This window comes from Bubalus kerabau, chromosome 5, assembly GCF_029407905.1.
Source record: "Bubalus kerabau isolate K-KA32 ecotype Philippines breed swamp buffalo chromosome 5, PCC_UOA_SB_1v2, whole genome shotgun sequence".
NCBI lineage: Eukaryota > Metazoa > Chordata > Mammalia > Artiodactyla > Bovidae > Bubalus > Bubalus kerabau.
The window spans coordinates 122,389,640-122,417,409 of NC_073628.1; the positions used below are offsets into that span (position 1 = coordinate 122,389,640).

Genomic DNA, 27,770 nt, shown 5'->3' on the forward strand with positions numbered 1-27,770 from the left:
ACAATCATCTCCTTTAATACCCGATAGAAAACAAGTATGTAGAAAGAATATTCAGGATATATAATATACTCAAGAAACTGTAAATGCACAGGTCTACTCTAACTTCATTTAAAAATTAGTCTTACCAGTGCCAAATACTGCAGTGGAAGTAGAAGGCCGCTCAACTGGTGAACTCTGAACCACCTCCACTATGTTTGGGGATAGTTCTTGATTTGTAGGCTCAATCTGAGGATGACTCTGTTGAGTAGGCTGCACAAAAGCCGTAGCCTGTGTTTGTTGCTGAACAGTTAAAATGGGTTGAGGGATAGAAGGCTGGACATTAGGACTGGTAGAACGAACAGATCCACTTGTGCTTCCGAAAACTGGAACATGTTCCACAGGCCCTTCTGACTGCATGGCTGAAAAACAATTGGAGCATCTAATGCATTAAGATTTCTATTCTTACCAAAGTTAGGTCCCTATTCTGGACCTAACAGAAGCAGAAGATATTAAGAAGAGGTGGCAAGAATACACAGAAGAACTGTACAAAAAAGAGCTTCACGACTCAGATAATCACGATGGTGTGATCACCCACCTAGAGCCAGACATCCTGGAATGTGAAGTCAAGTGGACCTTAGAAAGCATCATTACGAACAAAGCTAGTGGAGATGAAGGAATTCCAGTTGAGCTATTTCAAATCCTGAAAGATGATGCTGTGAAAGTGCTGCACTCAATATGCCAGCAAATTTGGAAAACTCAGCAGTCACCACAGGACTGGAAAAGGTCAGTTTTCATTCCAATCCCAAAGAAAGGCAATGCCAAAGAATGCTCAAACTACCGCACAATTGCACTCATCTCACACGCTAGTAAAATAATGCTCAAAATTCTCCAAGCCAGGCTTCAGCAGTACCTGAATCATGAACTTCTAGATGTTCAAGCTGGTTTTAGGAAAGGCAGAGGAACCAGAGATCAAATTGCCAACATCTGCTGGATCACGGAAAAAGCAAGAGAGTTCCAGAAAAATATCTATTTCTGCTTTATTGACTATGCCAAAGCCTTTGACTGTGTGGATCACAATAAACTGTGGAAAATTCTGAAAGAGATGGGAATACCAGACCACCTGACCTGCCTCTTGAGAAACCTATATGCAGGTCAGGAAGCAAGTTAGAACTGGACATGGAACAGCATACTGGTTCCAAATAAGAAAAGGAGTACGTGAAGGCTGTATATTGTCACCCTGCTTATTTAACTTATATGCAAAGTACATCATGAGAAACGCTGGGCTGGAAGAAGCACAAGCTGGAATCAAGACTGCCGGGATGTCACCTATAACAGATTCAGCTGAACTGAATCAATAACCTCAGATATGCAGATGACACCACCCTTATGGCAGAAAGTGAAGAGGAACTAAAAAGCCTCTTGATGAAAGTGAAAGAGCAGAGTGAAAAAGTTGGCTTAAAGCTCAACATTCAGAAAACTAAGATCATGGCATCTGGTCCCATTACTTCATGGCAAATAGATGGGGAAACAGTGGAAACAGTTGTCAGACTTTCTTTTTCTGGGCTCCAAAAATCACTGCAGATGGTGACTGCAGCCATGAAATTAAAAGATGCTTACTCCTTGGAAGGAAAGTTATGACCAACCTAGATAGTATATTGAAAAGCAGAGATATTACTTTGCCAACAAAGGTCCATCTAGTCAAGGTTATGGTTTTTCCTGTGGTCATGTATGGATATGAGAGTTGGACTGTGAAGAAAGCTGAGCACTGAAGAATTGATGCTTTTGAACTGTGGTGTTGGAGAAGACTCTTGAGAGTTCCTTGGACTGCAAGGAGATCCAACCAGTCCATTCTAAAGGAGATCACTCCTGGGTGTTCAATGGAAGGACTGATGCTGAAGCTGAAACTCCAATACTTTGGCCACCTCATGCAAAGTGTTGACTCACTGGAAAAGACCCTGATGCTAGGAGGGATTGGGGGCAGGAGAAGGGGATGACAGGATGAGATGGCTGGATGGCATCACTGACTCGATGGACATGAGTTTGAGTGAACTCTGGGAGTTGGTGATGGACAGGGAGGCCTGGCGTGCTGTGATTCATGGGGTCGCAAAGAGTCGGATATGACTGAGCAACTGAACTGAACTGAGCTGAATCTGTTACAGGTGACATTGTGCATAGTTATTTGTGTACATACCTCTCATCACTCATTAGATAAAAACACTGAGGGTAAAAGAAATGTATTATGCATCTTTGTATTGCCTGTGTGACAGATACGGTAGCGTGCAGTTAAACTGTCGGTTGAATTAAATAAATACCTGAAACTGCTTTTGCATCCATTGTTCTTTTCAAATGATGACTAAATAAAATGATATAAAGAGACTTATGTATCATTTTGCTTTCAATTGATAATAAAATAACCATTAAGTTTAAGTGGTAATATATCTCATAATCATTTTACTGAATGTAGTTCAAATGAAATAGTCTGTCCTTTCATAGCACATATAATTTTATATATTTTTAAACATAAATAAGTTACTGAATTCTAAAATTTGTTAAGAACCTATGGGAATTATATTTAGTAAAGTTTTACGGACACCTATCTTGAGATTAGGTAAAGGAATTAAAACAATGAAAAAGAAAATTCCTATGCTTGAGAAGCTCAATCAAGTGGAATTAAAAAAAAAATATTCAACTGAATAAAATGTGGTTAACTGCTGTAATGACTAAGAAAGTGACATGGGAACAAAGTGGAGAAAAAAATGAAAAGATCAGATAGCTTTAGTGAAGAAGTGGTGTTTAGGATGATCACTGATTTAATATGGTTTTCTAAGTGGATTTCATATCATCTTTCTTAGCCTATAGAGGTGAAAAACATGGTCCTGAAAAAGATGACATATATTCATAGGGTGTATTTCCCTCTTTCTTTAGCTTGAAAACAAAACAAAGCAAAAATGATGGAGGGAGGAAATATGCTACGTTAACAAGTAACCCAGGAGGCATGCACCTGAAAATACTAACTGCCCGCTTTTACTATGATGTCTGACGTTCGCTTTAGTGGAAGTCTCATTTATCCCTGAAATTACACTCATCTTCTCATAACAAATCTAAGACTGTCGGTTCAATCAGATCTGTTATTATTTTACTTACCTTCCTGTGACTCCACTTGTGTAGTGGGCATCACTGTGGCTGTTGGGGTGGTAGTAGGATTTGTAACAGTTGCAGGTGTAACCATTGGGCGGATGCTAGCTCTGGGTGTTGACTTATTCCCAGCCATAGCTGCAGCTGTCACTTTACTTGGCGTAGACACAACAGGGGTTGGCTTGATATTGGCTGTTGGTGGGTCTGACATGCTGGCACTTATGGAAAGAAAAATGTGAAAATAATAATTCACAAAAAGTACTACACACATTTCTTATAAAGTACAAATACTCCAACGAAAGTAAAGCACATACGCTTACTGAAGTGAATGTCCAGTAATTATTACCTTAATACACATTCAAACAGTTTTCCTAACACTGCTTTGAGTAGATTTTTGGCAGATTAGGAAAAAATTAAAGACAGTAAATACTATTGTTGTTCAGTCGCTCAGTCGTGTCAGACTGTTTGCAACCCCATGGACTGTAGAATGTCAGGCTTACTTAAAGACAGTAAGTACAATTTTATATTTTTTTGTTCACTAAATATTACGAAACTCTTATTGAAGAAGTTCTGAATTTAAGCATCAGAAACTGTGCAGGAAATACTCTACAGTGGTGCATCCTGACAAGGCAGAACCTATTAACTGTTGATTACTGAACCTTAGTCTCACCTTAGCCTCTTGCTCTTCAACTATATAATTTTATAACGTAAACTTTTTTTCTCCCCAAAGATCACTAGGTCCTCCCTGTATTTTAAAAGAAAAGCAGGAAACAGACTGTAAACAGACTGCCAAAGAACAAAACTCACATTCCTCTTTCACCAGAAGCTGGAGTTGTTTTCAACGTGATCTGTCTCTGCTGTTCTGGGACCTACAGAAAGAAAACTATGGATTATTGTGCCGGTCCTACAAGAGTCCACCCAACAATGCCATCAAAATATTTTAGTGTTAATTCTCTCAAACAGAGGCTCCTAAATCACCAGACATCTTCAAGCAAAATGTACAGAGAAAAAATGATTTGCCAAACTGGCTGATAACCTTATTGGTAGGTTCCTGAGGCTCGTCTCTCTGCTCAAGGTGTCTCTCTTGATGCTCCCTGAGTTCTCTCTCCAAGCGACTAATTCGACCTTCGTACTGGGACTTAAGAGCAGTCATACGAACATCCAGTTCATCTTTCTGCTGATCTAAGGCTCCATTCCTTTGTTTAAGCTCTTCATTTTCTTTAGTTAGCTGATCTTTTACACCTAAAGAAGTAACCACATCATTCTATTAATATCATAATCAAACACTGGAAACAAAAAAATTTATGTGCTTGATAAGTACACAAAGGCTATATTGGATTCTATTCCTGAACTTTAGCATCTACAATAATTCTGATATACTCTACATTTCAATAAACAAGGTTTTAAACACGTATTTATTACTCCAATATAAAATATACTCCAAAATAAAAAAGACTCAGCTTTTCCTAACTAAGATCTCAAAAAAGATAAAGGATCTACCATAAACTAGTCAGCAGGAGCCCTTTTATATGGCCTTTAAATATTTTTAATATATGAGAGACTATAAAATTTTCATTTCATATAATTTACAGCAGATACTCAAGGATAATTAAGCAACTTCATTTTTTTTTTTAATGAAATAAGTTGCCAGGGACACTATCTTAGAGATCCATTTAAATAACTGCTCATAAGAAAATTCAACCTACTTGGCATTTTATTTACCTACTAGCAGACTGGTAAACAAGGTGCAGTAAGGCCCTGAGGGTTGTAGCACTGGGATCCTCATATAGCTGACATGATGTTTTCCCTGAAGGCCTAATGGGGCCCTCTGTGAGTAAGGCACAGAAAACTCACTGAGCTAAGGTCCAATGCTGCCTAGAGTTTACAGAAGGCCTCTGGACAGTATACTATGGACCCAAAGGGTTACCATCAGAAGGCGGTAACAGTTACACACTAAAGCAGAAGGACAGCTGTACTCCCTATCCACTATCAGTTAACAATTAAGAAAGACATCATAAATTAAGGACATCCTTATTACTTGAAAATTAAAACTGCTGTAATTTGAATCCAATTAAATAAACCTGATATCTAAAGTATGCACAGAAGTCGCTTAGTATTATTTACTTTTCTTTCCTATTTAATTGTAAGCCTGTATCAAATAACCAACTTTCACCATCAAATTCAAATCATAAAGCATACAGAAACTTACCAGCTAAATGTGCAATTTTTGATTTTGCTGCTACAATGGCCTTTCTTGTTTTTTCTTCCTTTTCAGTTATCTGCTGTCGGAGTTGCTCTTCCTGTGTAGTTCTATCTTGAAGGTCCTGACGAAGTCGTGCAAGTTCAGATTGAAGCTCCAGAGTCTGTTCCTGGAGACTTCTTGCTTCTATCTCTTTCTCAGATAAAGTCTTTTTTAAAGGAAAACAAAGTATTAACCATGTAATTCAGCCAAATCAATATAACTACATCCCCTACAGACTTAAAGCATAAAACTTATTAATTTGTTTAGATTAAATGAAAGTATAAATATAAAATGGTAATCAAGTTAAGTGGACACCTGCAAGATGATTAGGTATTATCTGCATACATAAGTCATTCAAAGAAAAATTATATATTTCCATATAATAAGAGAAAGTATCAGTGTTTAACCCATTTTTCTTTTTTCAAAATTCCTTTATGACTGAATTATATTCCATTGTATTTTTCCAGCTTTTCAACAAGGAAACAATTATGAACATACACCTTTCACTTCTCTTACGCTCATACCTTCTGCAGGTTCTCCACTTGATTCTCAAGTGACTTTGACTTGGTTTCAGCTTGGCTTAGGGTCTCTTTGAGCTCCTGCATTTCCTGGACTGAGACGTGCTGTTCCTGATGGTCTCCAGAAGACTGAGCTGAGGTCTCCATGACCTAAGATGACAAACAGTAATAATACACTTGAACATTTATATTCAGTAATTCTGCAAATTCATCTAAGAAAATAGTAAGTATATAAAGAAACTTATCTTTAAGGGTATTCATAAATAAATCTATAAAACAACTTTAATGTCCAAGAGTAAGCTATTAGTTAAATAGGTTAGGGCTTTCCATACTACTGGGTATTAACCAGCTAATCAAAATGATGATGCACTGTTTAACATAGAATTATCCAGAAAAACAAATCACTCATACATGAAGGAAAGCATATTAAAGTATTAACAGTGGCTAACTGAGGGGTAAGAATTTTGAAATTTTTTCTTCATATATTTTCTAGTCTAACAGGTGCTAACTTGTTGACTTGACACAATCAAGTCAATATACAAGTTCTTTACCACTGGTAATCAAAAATAAAAATCAAGTCTAAAGTAAAACAGATTTAAAAATTCTTTTTGATAGATGGTTAACACAGAATACTTATTTAAAATAACACAACCTGATCAATTACAAGAAACTAGCACTTTTTGATATATATCATTTTAATCAGTTAAATGAGTTCTTTAATGAGTTACAAGAAAATAGTTTTGAAAAGGAACAATATTTGAAATTGGGAAACTACATAAAAATGCCTAGCAGTTACTACTATTTCTTTATGAATTTATAGTTCATTTTAGGACATACTAAAGAGCTAATCTTAAACTAAATAAAGTATCGCATATATGAGTAAAAACCAATAACTAAATATTATGAATAAGGTTTTTGTAAGACTCATCCAAATATGCAAATCCATGTATCTAAATATATATAAAACTGTGTATAAATTGTGTAGACCAAAATTGTGTATATCAAAAAATTATATATATAAAGAATATATAAAAAGAAAACCACTTCAAAAATACCTTATCTTGTTGTGCTTTAAGTTCTTCATATTGAGTCTTGTACCTACGTCCAATTTTCTTGACTTGAGTAATAGTTTTAACCTTTTCTTGAATGTCAATTATTTTGGCATCTAACTCCTTCTGGATATTTTCCTTTTCTGTTCTTACTTTATTTAAATCTTCCTTTAGACTCTGGATTAAGTTCTGGTTGTTAGTCAAAGATGCATTTGATCTAAGCAAAAGAGATGGGATAAAGCAGAAAGACTAAATATTTGAGACTTTTCCAATTTTAAAACCTTTTAAGTTATACTTTTATTGTGTTGCTTTAGTGTGTTTTATTTAGAAAACTCTAAGAAAAGCACACACACACACACACACACCCCCTTCAAAAGAGAATTCCTTAACTTATGAACCTGTGGTACTTTAGAAAAATGTGACTGACTTATTACATGCCATATATACCCATTTTAGAGATGAGAAAAACTGAGCTGTAAGTTGTTAAGTAACACGCACAGTTACTCTGCATGGTACCCAGAGTGTAATCCACATCTGCCTGATAGCAAAATCTACGTTAAGTACATGAGGTTCTGTAAGCCACATTAAGTGTTTGCTGTGTGTTCCTCTTCTTTTTTACGACACTTAAAAAAAATGTAAAAATCATTCTTAGCTTCCAGGTTGTACAAAAAAAGACCTGTGGATTATAGTCTGCCAACTCCTGTATTTTAATCATGAACTGAACTTGAAATCAGATGACCTGAGTTAAGAGCATGTTGTTAATTGTTACTAACCTTAGAAGTAAGCCTGGGTACCTTTCTGAATCTTAGCTTCCTCATCTTTAAAATTAAGTAATATCTCTCCCACTTAAAATGCCAGACTATTGTTATGAAAAAAAAAAAAAAAAAGAATAAACTTGACAAAAATTTGTAAGCTGTCAAGTATCACATAAACAGGGGCTAAGACAGGGACAAAGGACATTAAAGCTTACAAGAGGTAAGCCAGAAACATTAACTCTAATATTACATTTATCTTTAAAAGGCAATATACTTCACTATAAGTTCATTTAAGAACTTTCTTTAAGAACTTCCCTGGTGGTCCAGTGGTGAAGAATATGCCTTCTAAAGTATAAGGAAATATGCCTTCTTAGTTGCCTGGTTGGGCAACTAAGCCAAATTAGAGAAGCCTGCAAAACACAACTACTGAGCTTGTGCTCCCCAATAGGCCTCTGCATGCTGAAACAAAGACTCAGTGCAGCCAAAAAAAAAAAAAAAAGAGAAAAAAACCCTTCTTTATGAAAACTTTCAAAATAGATTCATGAATATATGTTAATCAAAAGAAAAAAGAAAAATCTACTTGCAAAAGTTAATTTGACTATTTAAAAAAATGGTCTGCTTTAGATTCATACCAACTACGTAGTTTAAAAAGTAATCAAGTATGGAGAAATAATTCATATATGAAGGCATAAAACTAAATGACAGCTTGCTTGTTTTTATAAAGCAATAAAAGGAAAGATACATATAAGAGCTCCAGCATTTTCCATCCTCTTTAAAGTCAGGAAGCACTTAGGGCATCACATAAAGAATAGAAACAAACTTCTTTAAATTAAGATTGTCCAAGTACTGTATACAACTTGAGATTATTCCATATACCTTGCAATTTCAGCTTTAAGTCTTCCAATTTCTTCAGTCAATTGCTGAATACGCTTAGTGTGAACTTCCTTTTCAGAAAGCAGCTTACGATATTCTTCTGTATCTGGATCTTTCTGTTGATTCACTAGATGCTAGAATAGGAACAATGCATAACACGATTTTATGAAACTAATGTGCTATATTAAAATATCAGAGTATCTAATTATGTTTATATTAGATGCTTGCATACATAGTGATCAACCATCAAATTATAAGAAAATAAAATCAAAGCTTTAGTTCCTTTGTTTAGCTAAGAGGTTTAGCCAAAACGAAAGGGGAAAACAAAGTAAATGTCATTCACTATTCATTATTTTTCACAGTTGCAAAGAAACATTTCAGAATAGTTACAGTAGAGTCAAATAAAGGGATCCAAAGAATCTATAAGCTTTTAACATTAAATACCCAATTTCATTAAAGTGACATATACAGGGAAAAAAAGTTCATCATGCATTACAAACAAAACAAGAAAATGAAAATAATCCTAAATGCAATTGATTCCATTAACCAGAAAAGAAGGCAGCATAATTTAACAGGAATATATCTAGACTTGGGCAGATTATCCTTTCTGGATTTTTCAGACTCTTTGCGAGAATAAAAAAAGCATGAAGGGGCTCTAAAATTTTAAAATCCTATTTAGATATGAGTAGTTCTTTAGAGCATTTTCTAGGTGCTGGGTGGACTGCTTCATTTAATTTTTGTAAAATGAACAGGGTGATTATATCCTCATTTACAAAATCAAGGAAAATTGTCTGAGAGAGATTAATGTCCTCATTTTCACAAAGCAAATAGCTAGTATGAGGTAAGGCAGATTTCCAACTTCTTCTCTGAATACAGAGCTACTATAGCTCTGTACACACACATATACATAGTATGTGTGTGTATAGTATGTGAGGTTATATTGATAACCTCAGATATGCAGATGACACACCCTTACGGCAGAAAACAAAGAGGAACTAAAAAGCCTCTTGATGAAAGTGAAAGAGGAGAGTGAAAACGTTGGCTTAAAACTCAGCATTCAGAAAACTAAGATCATGGCACCTGGTCCCATCACTTCATGGCTAATAGATGGGGAAACAGTGGAAACAGTGAGAGACTTTATTTTGGGGGGCTCCAAAATCACTGCAGATGGTGATTGCAGCCATGAAATTAAAAGATGCTTGCTCCTTGGAAGAAAACCTATGACCAACCTAGACAGCATATTAAAAAGCAGAGACATTACTTTACCAACAAAGGTCCGTCTAGTCAAAGCTATGGTTTTTCCAGTAGTCATGTATGGATAAGAGTTGGACTATAAAAAAAGCTGAGCACCGAAGAATTGATGCTTTTGAACTCCGGTATTAGAGAAGGCTCTTGAGAGTCCCTTGGACAGTAAGGAGATCTAACCAGTCCATCCTAAAGGAAATTGGTCCTGAATATTCAGTGGAAGGACTGATGCTGAAGCTGAAACTCCAATACTCTGGCCACTTGATGTGAAGAACTGTCTCATTGATAAAGACCCTGATGCTGGGAAAGACTGAAGGTGGGAGAAAGGGACGACAAAGGATGAGATGGCTGGATGGCATCACCAACATGATGGACAGGAGTTTGAATAAACTCCAGGAGTTGGTGATGGACAGGGAGGCCTGGTGTGCTACAGTCCACGGGATCGCAAAGAATCAGACAGGACTGAGTGACTGAACTGAATGTGTGGGTGCATTTTGCTCCTCAGTTGTGTCCGACTCCTTGTGAACGTGTGGACTGTAGCCTGCCAGGCTCCTCTGTCCAAGGGATTTTTCAGGCAAAAATACCGAAGTGGGTTGCCATTCCCTTCTCCAGGGGATCTTCCCAATCCAGGGATTGACCCAGGTCCCCTGTACTGCAGGCAAATTCTTTATCATCTGAGACACCAGGGAAGCCAAACATACCATGCTATACGGTTTTGTCTTCTCTCCCCCACCCCCAAAATACTGCAGTGAACAAGTCTTCTTAAAGTGCTTCAATGAATTATATAAATCCATTTTTCACGTACAAAAACATTTTAAAGATAAAGCAAAAGCCTAAATGTGGAGTACAAACAGACAATTTAGCTTTTTTAAAAAATACAGACAACATAACCAAAACATTAAAAGTTTAGTTATAAGCTTAATGCCTGACACATAGGTATATGTAACAAACACATCAGACTTTCACTGATCAACATAAAATACTTCTCACTAGCTCATCAAATATTTTTATCCTCTTAAATTTTACCCTATTATTTTACATCAACATGTTTTTGTTTTGGAATGGGTTTGACTAAATTTACCTGGTTACGTGCTTTCCAACGTTTGACATCTTCTTCTAATAACTTCTTCTCTGCTTGCAACATACCACTTTTCTCACTCAGTTCAGCATTTGCTTCTTGTAAGGGTAAAATATCTAACTCCAGTTTCCTGACCTGAAAATAGTTGCAGTATTTTTTTTAATACCTGATGCGAAAATTTATTTACAACATTACTAAAAATATGTCTCTCTACTCATTTGTAAATTACAAACCTTGGCTTGCATCTGCTGTAGATCCTGTTCCAGCCTCTCCTTCTCTTCTCTCAGCATCTTATTGGTTTCCATGACCACGTTCATTGTTTCGGTTTTCTTCATCAGTTCCTCATGCTGGGCCATTGTTTTTGCAGTTACCTAAAGATTTCAAACATATGTGTACAGCAACATATACCAACAGATTAAGGTCTATCTTTTCCTACCAGCTCTAATCTTTCCTATAAAAGTAAAAAGGATTTAAATGTCAACTTTTAAAACAATTTTTAGGAATCTTACATGTTTATTTTTCTGTGATTCATGTCAATTACAGAGTTTAAACACGCACAAAATCAAAAGATGAAAGTAAAAAGATACTATGTTATTTACATTAGGTAAAAACATTAATCCAGTCCTCTATCTTCCTGTTTCTATTGTTTTTCTTGCTACACTGAATTCAGCAACAGTTCTAAAATGATGTTATTTTGGTCCTCAGTTTTCCCCCTTTTTCAGAAACTCTTTTTCATCTCACTTGATTATTTCATCACTTTGATTCTGAGCAGTTTTACTGAATACTTGTTCACTTGTGAAGAACATTTTTTCTGTTCTGAGTACAATTATCCATTTTTTGTATGTATTACTTTATACCTTCACCATTTTTAAAGCTATCATTCATGGTTGCCATGCTACACTGCTTGACTTGGGTAGACATTATTTTTGATACAACTTAGGTTACTTCTTGACTCCTCCCTTTGTATGTAAGACTTGGCTGAGCTGGGTGTTTTGTAGTATTATTTGCCCTTATGTAGTCCAAAGGAACAGCAAAGAAAACACAAGAGACTGAAAGAATATATAATCTTCATTAGAAGCTCTGATTCTGCTCTTTCCTGCAAGTGTTAGCTCCACTGAATCAGAAGGTCTGTTTATTATTTCCATAGTGAGATATTTGAATTTGAGTTGTTTTCTCAATAGGGTATAATTCTGGAACTTTTCATTTCTGTCTGAAAATGTAAATACCGTAAGTCTACTTGTTCAATTATCCACTTTCTCCTGTTTCATGGTCTCTCTCTAGTAGCCATTCCAACTATCTACCAGTTAAAAGAAGATAAATGATTCAAGGTCTTAATTTCCTTCCTTCCAGATGTGGAGTTATACTACTGCACCTCCTCAGAACCAGGTGATGCAGTAATAAGCTTTCGGTTGGTTGAGTGGTCTGAGTTGAGCTTGTGTTGTGATCATACGTTTACCAAACACCTTTTCTCCCCACTTTGGCTGACTATTTTGATGACATTTTACACCTCTGCTGAGAAAAAGAAAATTTCATAGCAATTTCAACCAACCATTTTTTGTAGATGACTAATTTCTATAATGACAATTACAGCAGTAAATAAAGACAACTGAAATTTATTTATTAAGCACTCAGTGTGCACCAGACATAATTCAAAAGTTTCATGTGCACTAATTCAATTCTCACTATTTTTATCACCTGCATGTTACAGACAAGGAAGTTTAAGAGCAAGGAAGTTAAATAATGTACCCAAGTAACACATCAAATGGTATGAACTAGATTTGAAACAGGTAGTCTTGGTTATCATTAAGTCTCTTATCACTACACTGCACCAACGTTTAACATCTAATGAACTTACGAGTTTAAGAAGAATGGTTATTTCAAACTAAATTTTATGCTACTAGAAACTGAAATGAGTACATCTCTTGATTTAACAAGTACCTTCTTAGGATACATACCTGAACTTTCTCCCTTTCAGCATTTAGGCTATCCTGCAGTTCCTGAAGCTCTCTTTCTAAAAGTTCAACCCTTTGTCGATATCGCAGGCTCTCAACTTGAGCCACTTCAAATCTAGTTTCAGCAATTTCTTTTTCTCGTCGTATAAATCTACAAAAATATGTAAGATGTTATTTGAATAGATTAACGCCAGTAACAGAACATTCAAAAACTTGGATAATTTTTAAGATAACAAAATTATTCACTTTAAAAACTATTTTCATTAAAAAATAATAATAGGAGATATACTTTATTACAGACAGTGGTTTCTATCTTTAAAATAAATCTGAAAGCCATTTATTTTTCTAAGGAAGCCATTCAAATTCTTACTGTCAGATTCAATTTGAACTCACATAAATTGGCATATGTCTAAATGTCAAAAGTGACCAGTGATTGGGTGGTAGTGAGTTTGTGGACTCTATATGACAAAATGAGCTTTATATTTATTTACCTAAATAGCATATAATTTCCACTGGCCTAATTTATACACTTACAGTGTAACTTCATAATTGTTGCTCATCATAGAAGTAAAGCATTAAGAATATATTGGATTTACCTGAGAATTTCTAAAATTTGTTCTTGAGATTTTCCTTCTTCATTGAGAGATACATTCAATGGACCTTGTACACCTTCCTTCATTGAGGAAACGACTTTGTCACTTAATTTTTCAATCTGATCATGAAGTAACCTGTTTTGTTTTTCTAGATCTTCACAGCGAGACACACTCTTAGAAACTTCATCCTATAAGCCAAGAGTCTATCATGTAATAGCAGATTTTCCAACGTATGTTAAAAAACAATAAAAAAACCACCAAACCCTTCAATTCTCCAGAACATTCTATTATGAATAATACCTTTAACATTCTCTCTCTTTCTTCCCAAGATGCTTTACATTCCAACAACTGTGATTCTGCTTTTTGGGCTGTTTCTTCCAAATGCTGACGCACTGATGCCATTTTGGAAACCTGCTCCTTGGCAGCTTGGAGAGCTTCAACATCAGCAGCATGCAGCATCAGTTCTCTCTCATACTTATTCTGAGCTTCCACAGCTATTTTAGCCTGAAAGGAATTATTGCCCCATTGACACAGATTAAAATTCCATAAGGCCAGTCTTTGAAAAGATGCACACTGTATTACCTACAGCAATAAACGTGAATACAATCGAAATGTTCCAAAATATCTAGGAGAATAATGAAAATTATGCTGTACCTATTAGATGAAGTGTTAAACAACTGTTCAAAATGAAACTTAGGAAGATGAGGTAGTAACTTGGAACAGATTTTATGAAATAAAGACTAACTCAGTTACATAAAATATATGCATATATACACACAAAATGAAAAAGGGAAATGAAAATAATCTATTTGAATACTGAATCATGGATACATTCTTTGATTCTAATTTCCAATGCTACAATGTTCGGCAACAAGCCAATGATAATTCATTTTTGTCTAATTTACCTTCAGTGTGAAGCACTTTCCCTTGTACTCCATTTTTAAAATAATCCTGATACATATACAAGTTATGCATGTAAGCAATATGCTATTAACATACCACCAATCATAAAAATGAGAACGTTACCAATATCCTTACATGTATTCCTTTCCCATTCTACCATTTCAATAATCCTCATTTTCCTGAACTGTTTTATCATCTCTTATTCATAACAAACTATAAAAAGCAGTATCATGTATATGCGTGTATACATGTGTGTATACTTAAATAATGTGCTTTTGTACTGTTAAAGCTTATAAACAGTGGTGTATAGAAATCTGCGTAAGCTCAGTAATGCATTGAAAATGTTTTCAAAATGTCCCTGTTTTGCTGAGGAAAGGTATCTCTATCTTGTCTATAGTACAGCTTTACAACTAGACTTAGTGTAGTACTGCAATAGTGAAAGAATGCTTGCAAGTGAGATCAAGTACATGTTTAATCTTCTACTCCTATTTTTATATATTTTCTCCATTTACCAATGCTGTTTTGTTAATGGATATTGCTCTACAGACATGTCTTTTTTTCTTCAAAGTCTGCTTTATGCATGTTTGCTTTTAGGGAAGACCTAGGTTAGTATCTATTTCTGCTAAACAAATGAAATCCAAAGAGGACCACGGCTTTTACAGAAAAGTGAACACAGTGTTCAGCATTTGTTCAGTAGATGCCATTTATTGAGGCAATGAGCACCCTGAGTAGCAAGAAGGGTACCGCCAAGCTCCTTCCCCAGGAACTACACTCAGCATCTCAGCATCAAGGCGTCATAGCTTTGGACTGTGAGCGTCTGTGTTTTATCTCTATTTAATCTGTGTTTCCATTAGGATGATGTGACCTGAGATAACTGTTTCTTCACTTTATGCTATTTCATCTTTCACAGGAACGTTCTACTTCTGGACAGCAGGGGAAACCTGGCCTTACTTTTAGCTTTCGTCTATACTTATCAGTTGATCTTATTCCAAGTGCCCCAAGAATGGAAATAACTTGCATGTTTTATAAAATGCACCAATCCCCAAAATGCATTACTATACTCGAAGAACTGTGCCCTAAGATCAAAGCTCACTTTCCAATAACTGGCTCTGAGTGACACTTACTTGTTCCTGACAGTCCCGTCTGGCTTGCTGTTCATTACTCAAAGCTGTGCTTGCTCTCTGAAGAGCTTCTTGTACTTCATTCTGAACACTACTGAGTGTTTTCTTTAACTCAGATAACTAAATTGAAGAACAAGATAAAAACCAAGAGTTAATTGCATATTTACCTTAAAATTATCGAAGTTAGGTTTTTAAAAATACAAGTAGCCCAAAGACTTATTAAGTTTAAACAGTTTATTACCTGATATATTGTGCAAAATTTGCAGGCTTTTATTCACTCCATATTATTAAAAATGTGTACAAAAGTAAATGTTTAGGCAGAGGCTTCTGAAAAGCAACACTGATATCTAGTACCATAAAGTAGTCTCAAGTATCCAAAACATGTACAGATTAGAGTAAAATACAAAACTAAAATATTTATATGTGTTCAATCAGTATCTGCTGAGAATAACTGAATGGTAATTAATAAGCTAGATAAAAGAATCTAAATCCTTACAACAGAAAAAGTGATTGGTATGGTAATAACCTAATTTACCTGTTGTTCCATGCTCTCTATGGCTTTTCTCTTGTCATCCTGAAGTTCCTGTTTTTCCTTCTCTACTTCCATCAACTTCTTTTCCAGCTGTGTCTGAAATTCGGCTGACTCTTTTAAGCGAACTTCGATATTCTTACGTACTTCTTCTGTCACCTTCACCATCAACCAAACAGTAGGGTACAAAGAATACACACATTTAAAATTATACAATTACTTTCCCCAAATGAAAGCTAAATTTATTTATTTTGATAGGTAAGACGGGGATTTATTTAGAGAGAAACTCTGTTCATAGACAGTGTGGGCCATCTCAGAAGGCAAGACTGACCTAAGGTAAATTTAAAACACACTAAAATTCACAAATGGAATACACTGGCCTTCCTATCTCGGCTGATAGTGCCTATTACAAGGAATAACTTCCTATCTTTACCATTCAAATGATGCTTTCCTTCAAGGCCAGGCAAAAATGCCATCTCCCCTGGGAAGTCATGCATACTCAAAAGACAAACAATCTCACCTATATCACCCACTCACATCAGCATTTCATCTGTACTTTTTCTATAGGAATATATTCCCATGTTCCACAAATTTTGTGTGATTTTTTTGTTGTATCTGGCTTATTAGACTCAAGCACTTTTAAAAGGTAAGTGCAATGCCAGTTGAACCCACACTTTTACACAGTGCCTTACACATCCTAACTTTAAAAAAAAGTACATGCAAACTGAATTCAAAATTGTATATACCTGTTTTTCCTTGTTGAGGGACTCTTCCAAACTAGTAACCATTGCACGATACTGTTCCACATTACTAGTGCTTGTTTTGAGTCTTTCCTTCAAGTCATTCACCTGCTCTTCTGCCTGCCTTAGCTGGCTCAGAAGGTCATCCATATCTTCTTTGTTGCTAGGCTGACCTAATAGATTTAACAGCTTTCTTAATATTAACATTTTAAATGATATTAAAGATAACTACTCTTAAAGAATTTGTGAAATAAGAATTAAGACTGAGATGTAGAAGTATTTAACTATCTAGAAAGTGTATTTCAACCTATGCTGAATACCAAAACAAAAACAGGTTACAGTCAGTAGGTTATTTAAAAACAAAAATGTTTAAGTATTTGAACTCTGCTGTTACAAATTTTTTTTTAAAGGTATTTAAAAGAGAATATAAAGTAATTCCACTAAGCTTAAATAGCTACTTGTAGAAATTAACTCTTAATTAAACCATTGCTTATGCCAAAACGTTACAGCTTAAAACATTTAGAGTAATTTTCACTTTAAAATTCACAGAAAAGGAAGAAATTACAGATTAAAAAGAATGTTTTCTTACCATATGATAACAATAAGAAAGGAGTCCTGGAGAATTATATATATACAATATATATCACATACATATACATGTATACTTATGTTTTAAATTTCTCTTCTATATTAAGAAATAAGTAAGACCATGTAGAAAGATTACTTGGACTCAATGGGTTTGCATTTGAAATAATGTATTGACAAAGAGTAGCAAAACCTTATGAGACAAACCTTTTCCCTGCAGCTGTCAATGAGCAAAGATTAGGAATATTGCTCTAAAGAGATCAAACAAATCCATGATTTCTGTAAGTGAGCCTTATCATTACATATTTAGCAAGTAACTTCATCTCAAAAGGGAGTTAAAAATTCAAATTATTAACCCTCCACAAGAGAAACATTCTTAAAGCATCAATGAAATGGTTCCAATAACTGGAAAACTAAGAGCATATCTTGGTCACCTGCCACATGTACAACTATTCTGAATCTTTCAAGTCTGTGCATTTATTAATTTAGGCGGAAAACTGGGCTTTACTATATGAAGAGTAAAGTTTTTTGTTTTGTTTAAATCTTTTGCTAGTATCTATGAAAAAAATGGCTACTGATTTACAGGATATGTTATAAACCTGGCACTTTTATCAGCCTACTTAATTATTTACCTTTACCAGTTCTCTGTGAAGACTGAGAAGCAAGTTGGACTTCCATATTACTGAGGTGCTGTTTCAATGAAGCAATTTCCTTTTGAGCATTTTTTAACAGTTCTTTTGTGTTAAGATGAAGATTTGTCTCTGTATCCAGCTGTCTCTTTGTATCTAAAAGTTGAACCTATAAGAAAAATATACATCAACCCTACAAACACCAACCCTACAAACACTATCTTTCAATTTTTAAGTAAGTAGAGGTTCAAATTACCTTTTTACAGAACTTTAAACTGCCTAAAACAGAGCAACAGAACTGACATTTACCTCCCTAACTGAAACCACCAAAATAAATCAACAACAAAAAAACAGACAAAACGCTTTGAACCAACTGAGAGAGGAAACAGAAGAGATGAACCCTACAATTTCTCAGCTTATTGATTTAAGAGTGTCCAGGCTAAGCAAAGGGAAAGGAAAACGAGGCCACAGATTTCATGAATTGGAAACATAGAAGTCAGAATAGAAGAAGGCCAGACCAGCATGAATTCATAAAACAGAAACACTATCAGAGAAGAGAGCTGCCCAGACACAGTACTGTGGAGACTTGCACAGGTTCCCTTCTTGAATATTGAGCAAAAGAGTGATCAGTGCATGACTGTGAAAATACACCAGATGGCAAAGAATCAAACAGAAACTGGAGTGGTCTGAAGACTGAAGACTCTCTGGTCTCAGAGCAGGTCAGGAATAATGCCTGTTTCCAGCAGCCTGACTGAAAAAGCTCTTAATTCACTGGACTCTGGGACTAGACCTCAGGAAGACATTGCCTTGGCTCATTTCAGTTGCTCAGTCATGTCCGACTCTTTGCAACCCCGTGGACTGCAGTATGCCAGATTTCCCCGTCTATCACCAACTCACGGAGTCTACTCAAATTCACATAGAGTTGCTGATGTCATCCAACCATCTCATCCACTGTCGTTTCCTTCTCCTCCTGCCTTCAATCTTTCCCAGCATCAGGGTCTTTTTCAATGAGACAGTTCTTCACATCAGGTGGCCAAAGTACTGCGGTTTCCGCTTCAGCATCCGTCCTTCCAATGAATATTCAGGACTCATTTCCTTTAGGATTGACTGGTTGGATCTCCTTGAATTCCAAGGGACTCTCAAGAGTCTTCTCCAACACCACAGTTCAAAAGCATCAATTCTTCAGCACTCAGCTTTTTTAATAGTCCAATTCTCACATCCATACATGACTACTGGAAAAACCATAGCTTTGACTACATGGACCTTTGTTGGCAAAGTAAAGTCTCTGCTTTTTAATATGCTGTCTAGGTTGGTCATAACTTTTCTTCCAAGGAGCAAGTGTCTTTTAATTTCATGGCTGCAGTCACCATCTGCAGTGATTTTGGAACCCAGAAAAATAAAGTCCGACACTGTTTCCACTGTTTCCCCATCTATTTCCCATGAAGTGATGGGACCAGATGCCATGATCTTAGTTTTCTGAACGTTGAATTTTAAGCCTAATTTTTCACTCGCCTCTTTCATTTTCATCAAGAGGCTGTTTAGTTCTTCACTTTCTGCCATAAGGGTGGTGTCATCTGCATATCTGAGGTTACTGATCTCCCAGCAATCTTGATTCCAGCTTGTGCTTCATCCAGCCCGGCATTTCGCATGATGTACACCACACATAAGAAACAAGCAGGGTGACAATATACAGTCTTGACGCACTTCTTTCCCAATTTGGAACCAGTCTGCCATTTCATGTCCAGTTCTACCTGTTGCTTCTTGACCTGTATAAAGATTTCTCAGGAGCAGGTCAGGTGGTCTGGTATTCCCATCTCTTATTTTCCATAGTTAGTTGTGATCCACACAGTCAAAGGCTTTGGTGTAGTCAATAAAGCAAAAGTAGATGTTTTTCTGGAACTCTCTTGCTTTTTCTATGATCCAACAAAAGTTGGCAATTTGACCTCTAGTTCCTCTGCCTTTTCTAAATCCAGCTTGAACATCTGGAAGTTCACGGTTCACGCCTGAAGCCTGGCTTGCAGAATTCTGAGCATTGCTTTGCTAGCATGTGAGATGAGGACAATTGTGCAGTAGTTTGGACATTCTTTGGCATTGCCTTTCTTTGGGATTGGAATGAAAACTGACCTTTTCCAGCAATGTGGGCCGCTGCTGAGTTTTCCAAATTTTCTGGCATATTGAGTGCAGCACTTTCACCACATCATCTTTCAGGATTTGAAATAGCTCAACTGGAATTCCATCACCTCCACTAGCTTTGTTTGTAGTAAGGTTTCCTAAGGCCCACCAGACTTCCTCTAGGTGGGTGATCACACCATTGTGGTTATCTGGGTCATGAAGATCTTTTTTGTACAGTTCTTCTGGGTATTCTTTGCCACCTCTTCTTAATACCTTCTGCTTCTGCTAGGTCCATACCATTTCTGTCCTTTATTGTGCCTATCTTTGCATGAAATGTTCCCTTGGTATCTCTATTTCTTGAAGAGATCTCTGGCCTCCCCCATTCTATTGTTTTCCTCTATTTCTTTGCATTGATTCCTAAGGAAGGCTTTCTTATCTTTCCTTGCTATTCTTTGGAACTCTCCTTTCAAATGGGTATATCTTTCCTTTCCTCCTTTGCCTTTTGCTTCTCTTCTTTTCTCAGTTATTTGTAAGGCCTCCTGGGACAACCATTTTGCCATTTTGCATTTCTTTTTCTTGGGGATGGTCTTGATCACTGCCTCTTGTATACTGTCAAGAACCTCTGTCATAATTCTTCAGGCACTTTGTCTATCAGATCTAATCCCTTGAATCTATTTGTCTCTATTTTTTACAACATAAAAGGCAAGAAAAACTTAAGGGTCTGTAAGAGATCTCTTCAAGACTGTGCTTCAACATGAGCTTGATTTTTAAACATAAATATTCTATAGAAATTCAGAACACTGATAAGACTCACATCCAGATTTCTAGTAAGTGTATGCCTCTGTTCCACCTCATTCTCCAACTTCTTCTTTAGATGGGATATTTCATGTTCCAGTTTTTCTATCTGGCTACTAAGCCTTTGTTTGGTTTCTGTTTCAGATCGCTCTAATATTCCCTAAGGATTGAAAAAAAAAAATAAAAGATTTTGGTTATACTTAAAAAAAAAGTAAGAACAAATGAACAACAACAACAACAAAAAGGCAACTGGAAATTACAGGAATACAACTCATTTCTGCATGAAAAAGTTAAGATCTAAAACATTTACCAAGAAGATATTTTGACATTTTCCATAGAATAACATCTATTTAATAGGGAAAATAAGAACCATATTACCACAGCCAGATTTTTTCATGTTTTGAAGAATGTAAGCCAAAGATTTAATCTTGCAAACAATTAAACTGTATAGGACTCTGTAAATATAAACCCGAGGATCAAAACTGCCAATTGCCTGGCTTCAGTCAGTTCACTTTCAATGTTTTACTTAAAATATTGATGTCTTAAATAAACTTCAAAATTCAGTGATCATCATAATGCATGACAAAAATGACATAAACATTCTCATTAAGAAAACTGAGAGAATACAATGTTAAAATTATTCAAATTTAACTTAAAAATTTTTTTCTACTTATCCCTTTTTTATTTGGTTACCTGAATTGTTTGCAGATTAGTAAGCAGTAAGTTTTGCCCTCTTTGTTCGGCCAACAAAGATTCTCTTTGCTGAGAAAGACGGACTTCTGACAATTTAAGCATTTCCTTTTCCTTTTTCAGATTTTCTGCTCTTACCTTGAGTCAAGTACAAATTAAAAAAAGAATGTTGAAAAACAATGTGTCAAATGTAATAACACAATTATAAAAGTTTCATGTATGGAATTATGAAACAAATATTATTGGAAATACTAATAAATCCAAAGGAAAAATTCTTACAATTACCACAAATACATATATTATCTTTGGTCCAGCAAATCAAGACTTAAAACAACAACAACAAAAATCTAAAATGCCACAGTCTTGGAGGCAAAATTACAAAACTATGCGATAGTCACACCTGCATACCGCTCAACTATGCAAGTTTTAGAAACTAAACTTGGCTTCTAAGTATCTGTTTGAGTGCTGACTTATCTATTTGAACTTTTTTTCCCCATGAGGAGTACCCTCTGAGTCTCAGAGGGTATAGAAGGGCTTGCTGAAAATCAATATCCTCAAAGTATTCATATTTACAGGATGAGTCAAAAACTATCAATTATAAAACTTACTCCACCAGTTTGAAACAGTGCTGATGTCTATTCTCCACAAAGGGGTGGGGACAAGACAGAAATAACAGAGCCAACAGAATTAGAAAAGCTAAGTTTTAAGTCCCAACCAACCTGTATCTCATGATGGTCCCCAAACGGGCAAATTACTTAGCTTCTGAGTCCTTTTCAATAAGCAAAATGAGGGAATAACTATACCGAGATCATAAATAATGATTAAATAGTTGTGAGAAGTAAGTTTATAAAAAGCAAAACGCTATCATGAGAATCTATCATCAAAGACTTTAGAATTTAAGTTGAAAGTACTGTCAATTTCTGATTGACATTTACATTGACGTTGCAATTCAGGAACAGAGTTCAATGCTAATGAAAATTGTATACTGTTTTTTACTAGAAATGAGCAAGAATGTATAAAATATTCTTCCACAGCCTTTGTTGTAACCAAAGAAATCTTAGCCCAGAAAAACCAACTTCTTTCCCTTTCCTCTTTTACTAGAAACAATAACCCAACTGCTCTGATGGACGGGTGGATGCCAGGAAACTATTTGATAAGGATGTATAATCCACAAAATTCAAAAATCTACATTATACCAACCAGTAAAATCAAAGTAATAATTAAAAAACAAGTGTCAAATGCAACTTATAACATAAGACAGATGATAGAAATTGGCCTCACTTCTGCAACAGCTAGCTTTTCATTAGCTCCTCTCAAATCCTGCGTCATTGTATTGATGATCTGTTCTTGCTTCTGAGTTGTTGCAGTGAGTTTCTGATTTCTTTCATGTAGGGATGTTATTTCTCGACGGTATCCTTCAACATTATCTTGTAGCATTTCATAACTTATATGAAAGAAAAATAATTCTATAAGCAAATGAAATACTGTATCCTAGGTCAATTTCTTGAGTTTCACAAGAGCTTAATTTTATATGATTGATAATATGAAAAACATGATTTTTGTAATAATGTAAAAATCTTAATTCTTTTTTCTAAACTCCAAGTTTAGCAGTTAAGTTAAAATTCTAAATAAGCACTGTATTTCATGCTGAATTAACTTTTTAATCTTACTCACGTCAATATAACATTCATACAGGAAGACACCCATCACAATGCAGTATGCAATTTAAGGTATTTATGCACGGTTAGTGACGGATTTTTCCCAATCCTTCTTTTCCCATCTATAATTCTTCACCTTATTGCCTTATATGCTTCTGTCTTATGTACTTAAAAGCTTAGAAAGTGACTGGCTAGAGATATCAACATGGGGGAAAATGGTACTTTTACTGGGATATCAAACTGTTGGAAAATACAGAGACTGCTGGTCATACTTGCAGAACAGTCTGATCATGTAGTATACAAAGACATAAGTATTTCCTAACTTGATAAACTAACAACTATTCAATGGATCTGTTAACTACAGAACAAAATTTACCGTTATTCCTCTCCAAGTGACCAAAAAAGTCAATTTTCCCAAAATTAGCTCTAGTGCCTGCTTCTCTTCTACCTAGACTAGAAAAGGCTGAATGAAATTTCTCATACTTCTCTTATCCTCCTTAATTAAAATAATTAAGTCCTATGGAAACAGTATGTCCTTTAACCTCAGGAAGGAAAAATACAAACATTCCTTATATGAACTTAACCTGGATCCCTTAATAACATTCACAAGAATCATTAATCAAAAGTGAAAAATGAACCCTTTGTAACTTTTCAACCTGTATCAGAAACCACCAAAAAAAGTAATATTATCACAAACTAACCCTTGAATTCGATTCCACTGAATACTAAGTATTATGTTTAGACTTAACTTTTGAAGAGAAAATTTACCGTTTAGAAGCAAAATCTAGCTGGGTAGAGATTTTGGTATTTTGTGATCGCAAATCTGTGACTTGCTCCTGAAGTTTCTCAAGCTGCTCATTCTGCATTTTTTCATTATCTGCCTTTTCTTTTTTGTAGTTCTCAAAAATTTCCTGCAGCTAAATATTAGAGAAATTATTAGATGAAATTATTACACGTTCTCAAAAACGTGACTCAAGATAAAGGTGTCAAGTTAGGGTATTTTACCTGTTTAAGTGCAGCCTTAGCTTCTATAGCCTCTGCTGGCTCAATCACTGGAGCAGGAGTGGAAGCTGTCTGTGATGTACTTGAGCGTTTTGGAGTTGACACAAGAGAAATATCATCTAAGCTTGAAGCTTCAGAAATGTAAAAAGAATGATGTAACACCTCTTTACAAAATACATCATTATGAGAAGTCAACAGGCTGACTTATTTAAATTAAATCACAAGATTATAGAAATTATGAAACAAAGAACCTACTAAATAACTTACTACAATTATTTATGACTTCTTGTTAAATAAAGGTAATTTTTGCAGGCTAAATGTTAAAACGTAACAAAAATAAGTAATATAATTCATTGACTCTCAGACGCATACTTTGCAACAATGATCAGCATTTTTCTTACCTAATATAATGGTGTATTTTACAACTGATGATGTATTACACAATCACTCATATATGGTAGCCACATTTGAAGTTATCATCATTAGAGTAGACACTGCTTATGTAGCAAAATCCATTCCTTAATATAGATTTCAGAAACATTTCCCAGAAATACTTGGAAACTTTTAAGATAACATATAAAAACTCCTACCTTGTAAAGGAATGGCAACTCCCGTTGTCTGTGACAACAGAATTCGGTACATATCACGCTGACGAACTATAGAATCAACAAGCTGCATTTGATGCTGCCGTGATTCACGGAGTTGTTCCAATTCAGTGAGGGCATTCTCAAGTTTGACCTGAAGCTCAGAAATTCTGCAGGAAAATAAATCAAGTCTATTTAACAGGACTGAGATTGAGAGGCAGTTATAATTTCTACCGCAAATTGACTAAGCATTTTATCCTCTGTCATTAGGCATAGTATTGTCATCTCTCTTACCCTTTCCTTCTTTTTTGCTATTTTAAGAACAGCTTTTAAAACCCCCACTACATAGGACTCAGGTACTGAACAAGGTCATCTGAAAAATTTGTTTGCAAAAATCAAATCAATTCCACTGAGTCCAAATTCCATTCTTCTTGCTTTCATAGCCATTTCTCCTTCTCTAGCACCAAAACCATTATTTCAGAAGATTCTTTCCTTTGAGTTATTCTTAAGTATCTTCTTCATGAAGCCAGGTCTGTTCCCCCAAATATAGGCTGGATCTCACACCTCTACGCTCTCACAGAAAGGCTTTTCTCTATTATTGCACAAATCACACTGAACTAAAATAATCTACTTATTGATCTTATTATCTATCTCACTTACTAACCATCTCATCCAAAAACTGGGGTCCTTAAGAGTAGAATTTTTCAGCAATATTTTTTTTTCCTCCTAAATTACTATATTTCCAATATCCAGCACTGTTTAAGGCACATAAAAAGTTTTCAATAAATGTTTGCTGAATAAACCAAAGTAAGTCTACTGCTTACTTGGATGAAGTTGTTTCTTGTTCTTCTCTTTCTCTGGTTTCCCCAAGTTCCCGAAGGGCCACTAAGAGACGTTGATTTTGCTGTTGAAGCTCTTCAATGTTTCTATAAGATACTAGATGCTGTGATATTACTTCAGATGAACTACTTATATCAGCAGAGCTTACTTCCTCATCACGGATTACATGGTTACCCCTCGCTTCTTCAAGTTCCATCAGAAGCACTCTAATCTAAAAAAAAAAAGTTTTCATATGTTATCAAATAGTATTGGTTTTGACTTTGGAAATGTTTAGAAGTGAAAATTTTCAAATGACAAGGTTACTTTACAAACACCTTCGATGGAGTATTAAATTTTCTTGAAAAAACTAATTTTCAAGCTTATCATTTTAGATATTAAGAACTAAATAAAGAAAATCTTAATCAGAAAAATTATTTCTCATTTCTATGAGAAGTATGTAATGAAAACTGCTATTTTTTAAAAAGAAGTCAAATTATAATTCCAGAGGCATGGAATTTTTTTTGTAAAACAATGACCATATAAAACACTCGGAAATCCATACGCATTGTGCCTGTATGCTTGCACTTGCATGCTTAGATATATATTACATAGCTGGGCAGAAGGGGAGCATGGGAAATAGATGCTAACTTCATTCATGCGAAATTTTTATCTATGTTTGTGTTTGTGTATTTGTTGTTGTTCAGTCATTCTACATACAAACATTAGGGTAAAATATATGAACAAAACAGATCTACATCTCCAAACTTAATCAGTTAAAAAAAAAGTGTTAGGGGAATGCACTTACAGATGCATATACAAAATAAGTGATTTTATTTCAGTAAAAACAAAGAATGCTTACGTATGTTCATATATGCTCACATGTATCTGTACGTATAAGAAGATATGAAAGAATACACACCAGTCTGCTAACCTGGGACTTGAACTGTGGGAAGATAATTCTTTTATCTTTGAATTATTTCATTAATTACAACCAGTTATCTTCAAACTGAAAATTTATCAAATGCTTAAAGAAAAGAAAAAAGGGAGGGGCTAAGAATAAACAATGACTAGACTGCAATTCATTTAGAGCAGTCTTCTCAGTTGATGAGAATTTCATATGTACTAGTTCTGTCTTACATACTTGGAAACAAACGTTACTAGGCAGTCAGTTCAGGAAAAAACAAAATAAAATAGGAAAAGAAACAAAAAACCAACCTGTTGTGAAAGATCTTTTATTTGTACTTCCATTCTTTGATTGTCTCTTTCAAGCACAGATGAATGTTTATTGGCTTTATCTGTGTCCTCCTGCAATCGCTGAATCTCCTTTAAAATGAAGTGAAAATTTTGTATTTTCTTCTAAGATGCATACAAATAGCAGTTACAAAAACAACAAAAGTATACAGTGCTCAAATATCACAGTAATCAACTTATAATTTTAAAATATTCTATATAATATAGTAGCCTCTAAAGAGAAATTTCTTAAAAATATGAATATATTTCTTAATATTTCAAATAAGCTCAACATTATGTTTTCATCACTGTTTGGTAATGAAGGGGGTTCCCCCCAAGTTAACTGTGAATCAAAATGTTACAGCCACACCAAATTCACAGTATATTATCAAATGATGTTGGAGATCAAACAAACACTCTCAAAAAACTTTAGTAAGACAAAAGCAAAGAACTGCCTTACAGTGATAATCATTATTATACTATCTAAAGTATTAAAAGCAAAAAATGTTAGGTAAGACTTGGATTTATTAAAAAATGCACTGGGAACTAATTTTAAAGAATCAGCAACCAATGTCATAAGGCTGTTAAAAAAAAGAAAAATGGTAACATATTGCAGTAATGTTTTGCATCACAGTATCATTAGGGATTTAGGGGCACAGTTTTAAGGAGCTTGACATAAGCACAAAGTATCTTTGAAATCTTATGTTTTATCTCCAATTCATATAAATTTTGCTTCTTAATGCACTGTTCTCACATAATATGTATTATTTCACAAAGTATGTATTGTTACAGATACTATACAAGTGAAAGATGGCTTATATTTATCCTGGTGTTTCAAGTGCCTCTGAGCACAATGCCCTCAAGGTACAAGGATAAACCAATTTCAGCAGGAGTAAGTATGAGACAAGATGAAGCAGGCAAATATTCATGAAAAATGGTAATAACATAAACCTA

The 27,770-nt window shown here is 35.0% G+C and overlaps 1 protein-coding gene across 1 annotated transcript in view; it reads right to left on the minus strand.

The window, feature by feature from the left end:
* The window catches only part of TPR (translocated promoter region, nuclear basket protein), a 64,093-nt gene that overhangs the window by 21,220 nt on the left and 15,103 nt on the right, over positions 1 to 27,770 (minus strand). Inside the window, exons 14-38 of the mRNA XM_055582954.1 lie at positions 26,802 to 26,909; positions 25,592 to 25,818; positions 24,774 to 24,937; positions 24,187 to 24,314; positions 23,950 to 24,098; positions 22,805 to 22,967; positions 21,527 to 21,661; positions 20,853 to 20,993; positions 17,930 to 18,095; positions 16,719 to 16,885; positions 15,979 to 16,131; positions 15,447 to 15,563; positions 13,720 to 13,923; positions 13,423 to 13,607; positions 12,830 to 12,977; positions 11,108 to 11,245; positions 10,878 to 11,009; positions 8,555 to 8,685; positions 6,930 to 7,140; positions 5,881 to 6,024; positions 5,324 to 5,522; positions 4,151 to 4,356; positions 3,922 to 3,983; positions 3,124 to 3,332; positions 126 to 398 (exon numbers count right to left, since the gene is read on the minus strand). Of these exons, the coding sequence (XP_055438929.1) occupies positions 126 to 398; positions 3,124 to 3,332; positions 3,922 to 3,983; positions 4,151 to 4,356; positions 5,324 to 5,522; positions 5,881 to 6,024; positions 6,930 to 7,140; positions 8,555 to 8,685; positions 10,878 to 11,009; positions 11,108 to 11,245; positions 12,830 to 12,977; positions 13,423 to 13,607; positions 13,720 to 13,923; positions 15,447 to 15,563; positions 15,979 to 16,131; positions 16,719 to 16,885; positions 17,930 to 18,095; positions 20,853 to 20,993; positions 21,527 to 21,661; positions 22,805 to 22,967; positions 23,950 to 24,098; positions 24,187 to 24,314; positions 24,774 to 24,937; positions 25,592 to 25,818; positions 26,802 to 26,909 (4,060 nt within the window). The remainder of the gene's footprint in view (positions 1 to 125; positions 399 to 3,123; positions 3,333 to 3,921; positions 3,984 to 4,150; positions 4,357 to 5,323; positions 5,523 to 5,880; positions 6,025 to 6,929; positions 7,141 to 8,554; positions 8,686 to 10,877; positions 11,010 to 11,107; positions 11,246 to 12,829; positions 12,978 to 13,422; positions 13,608 to 13,719; positions 13,924 to 15,446; positions 15,564 to 15,978; positions 16,132 to 16,718; positions 16,886 to 17,929; positions 18,096 to 20,852; positions 20,994 to 21,526; positions 21,662 to 22,804; positions 22,968 to 23,949; positions 24,099 to 24,186; positions 24,315 to 24,773; positions 24,938 to 25,591; positions 25,819 to 26,801; positions 26,910 to 27,770) is intronic.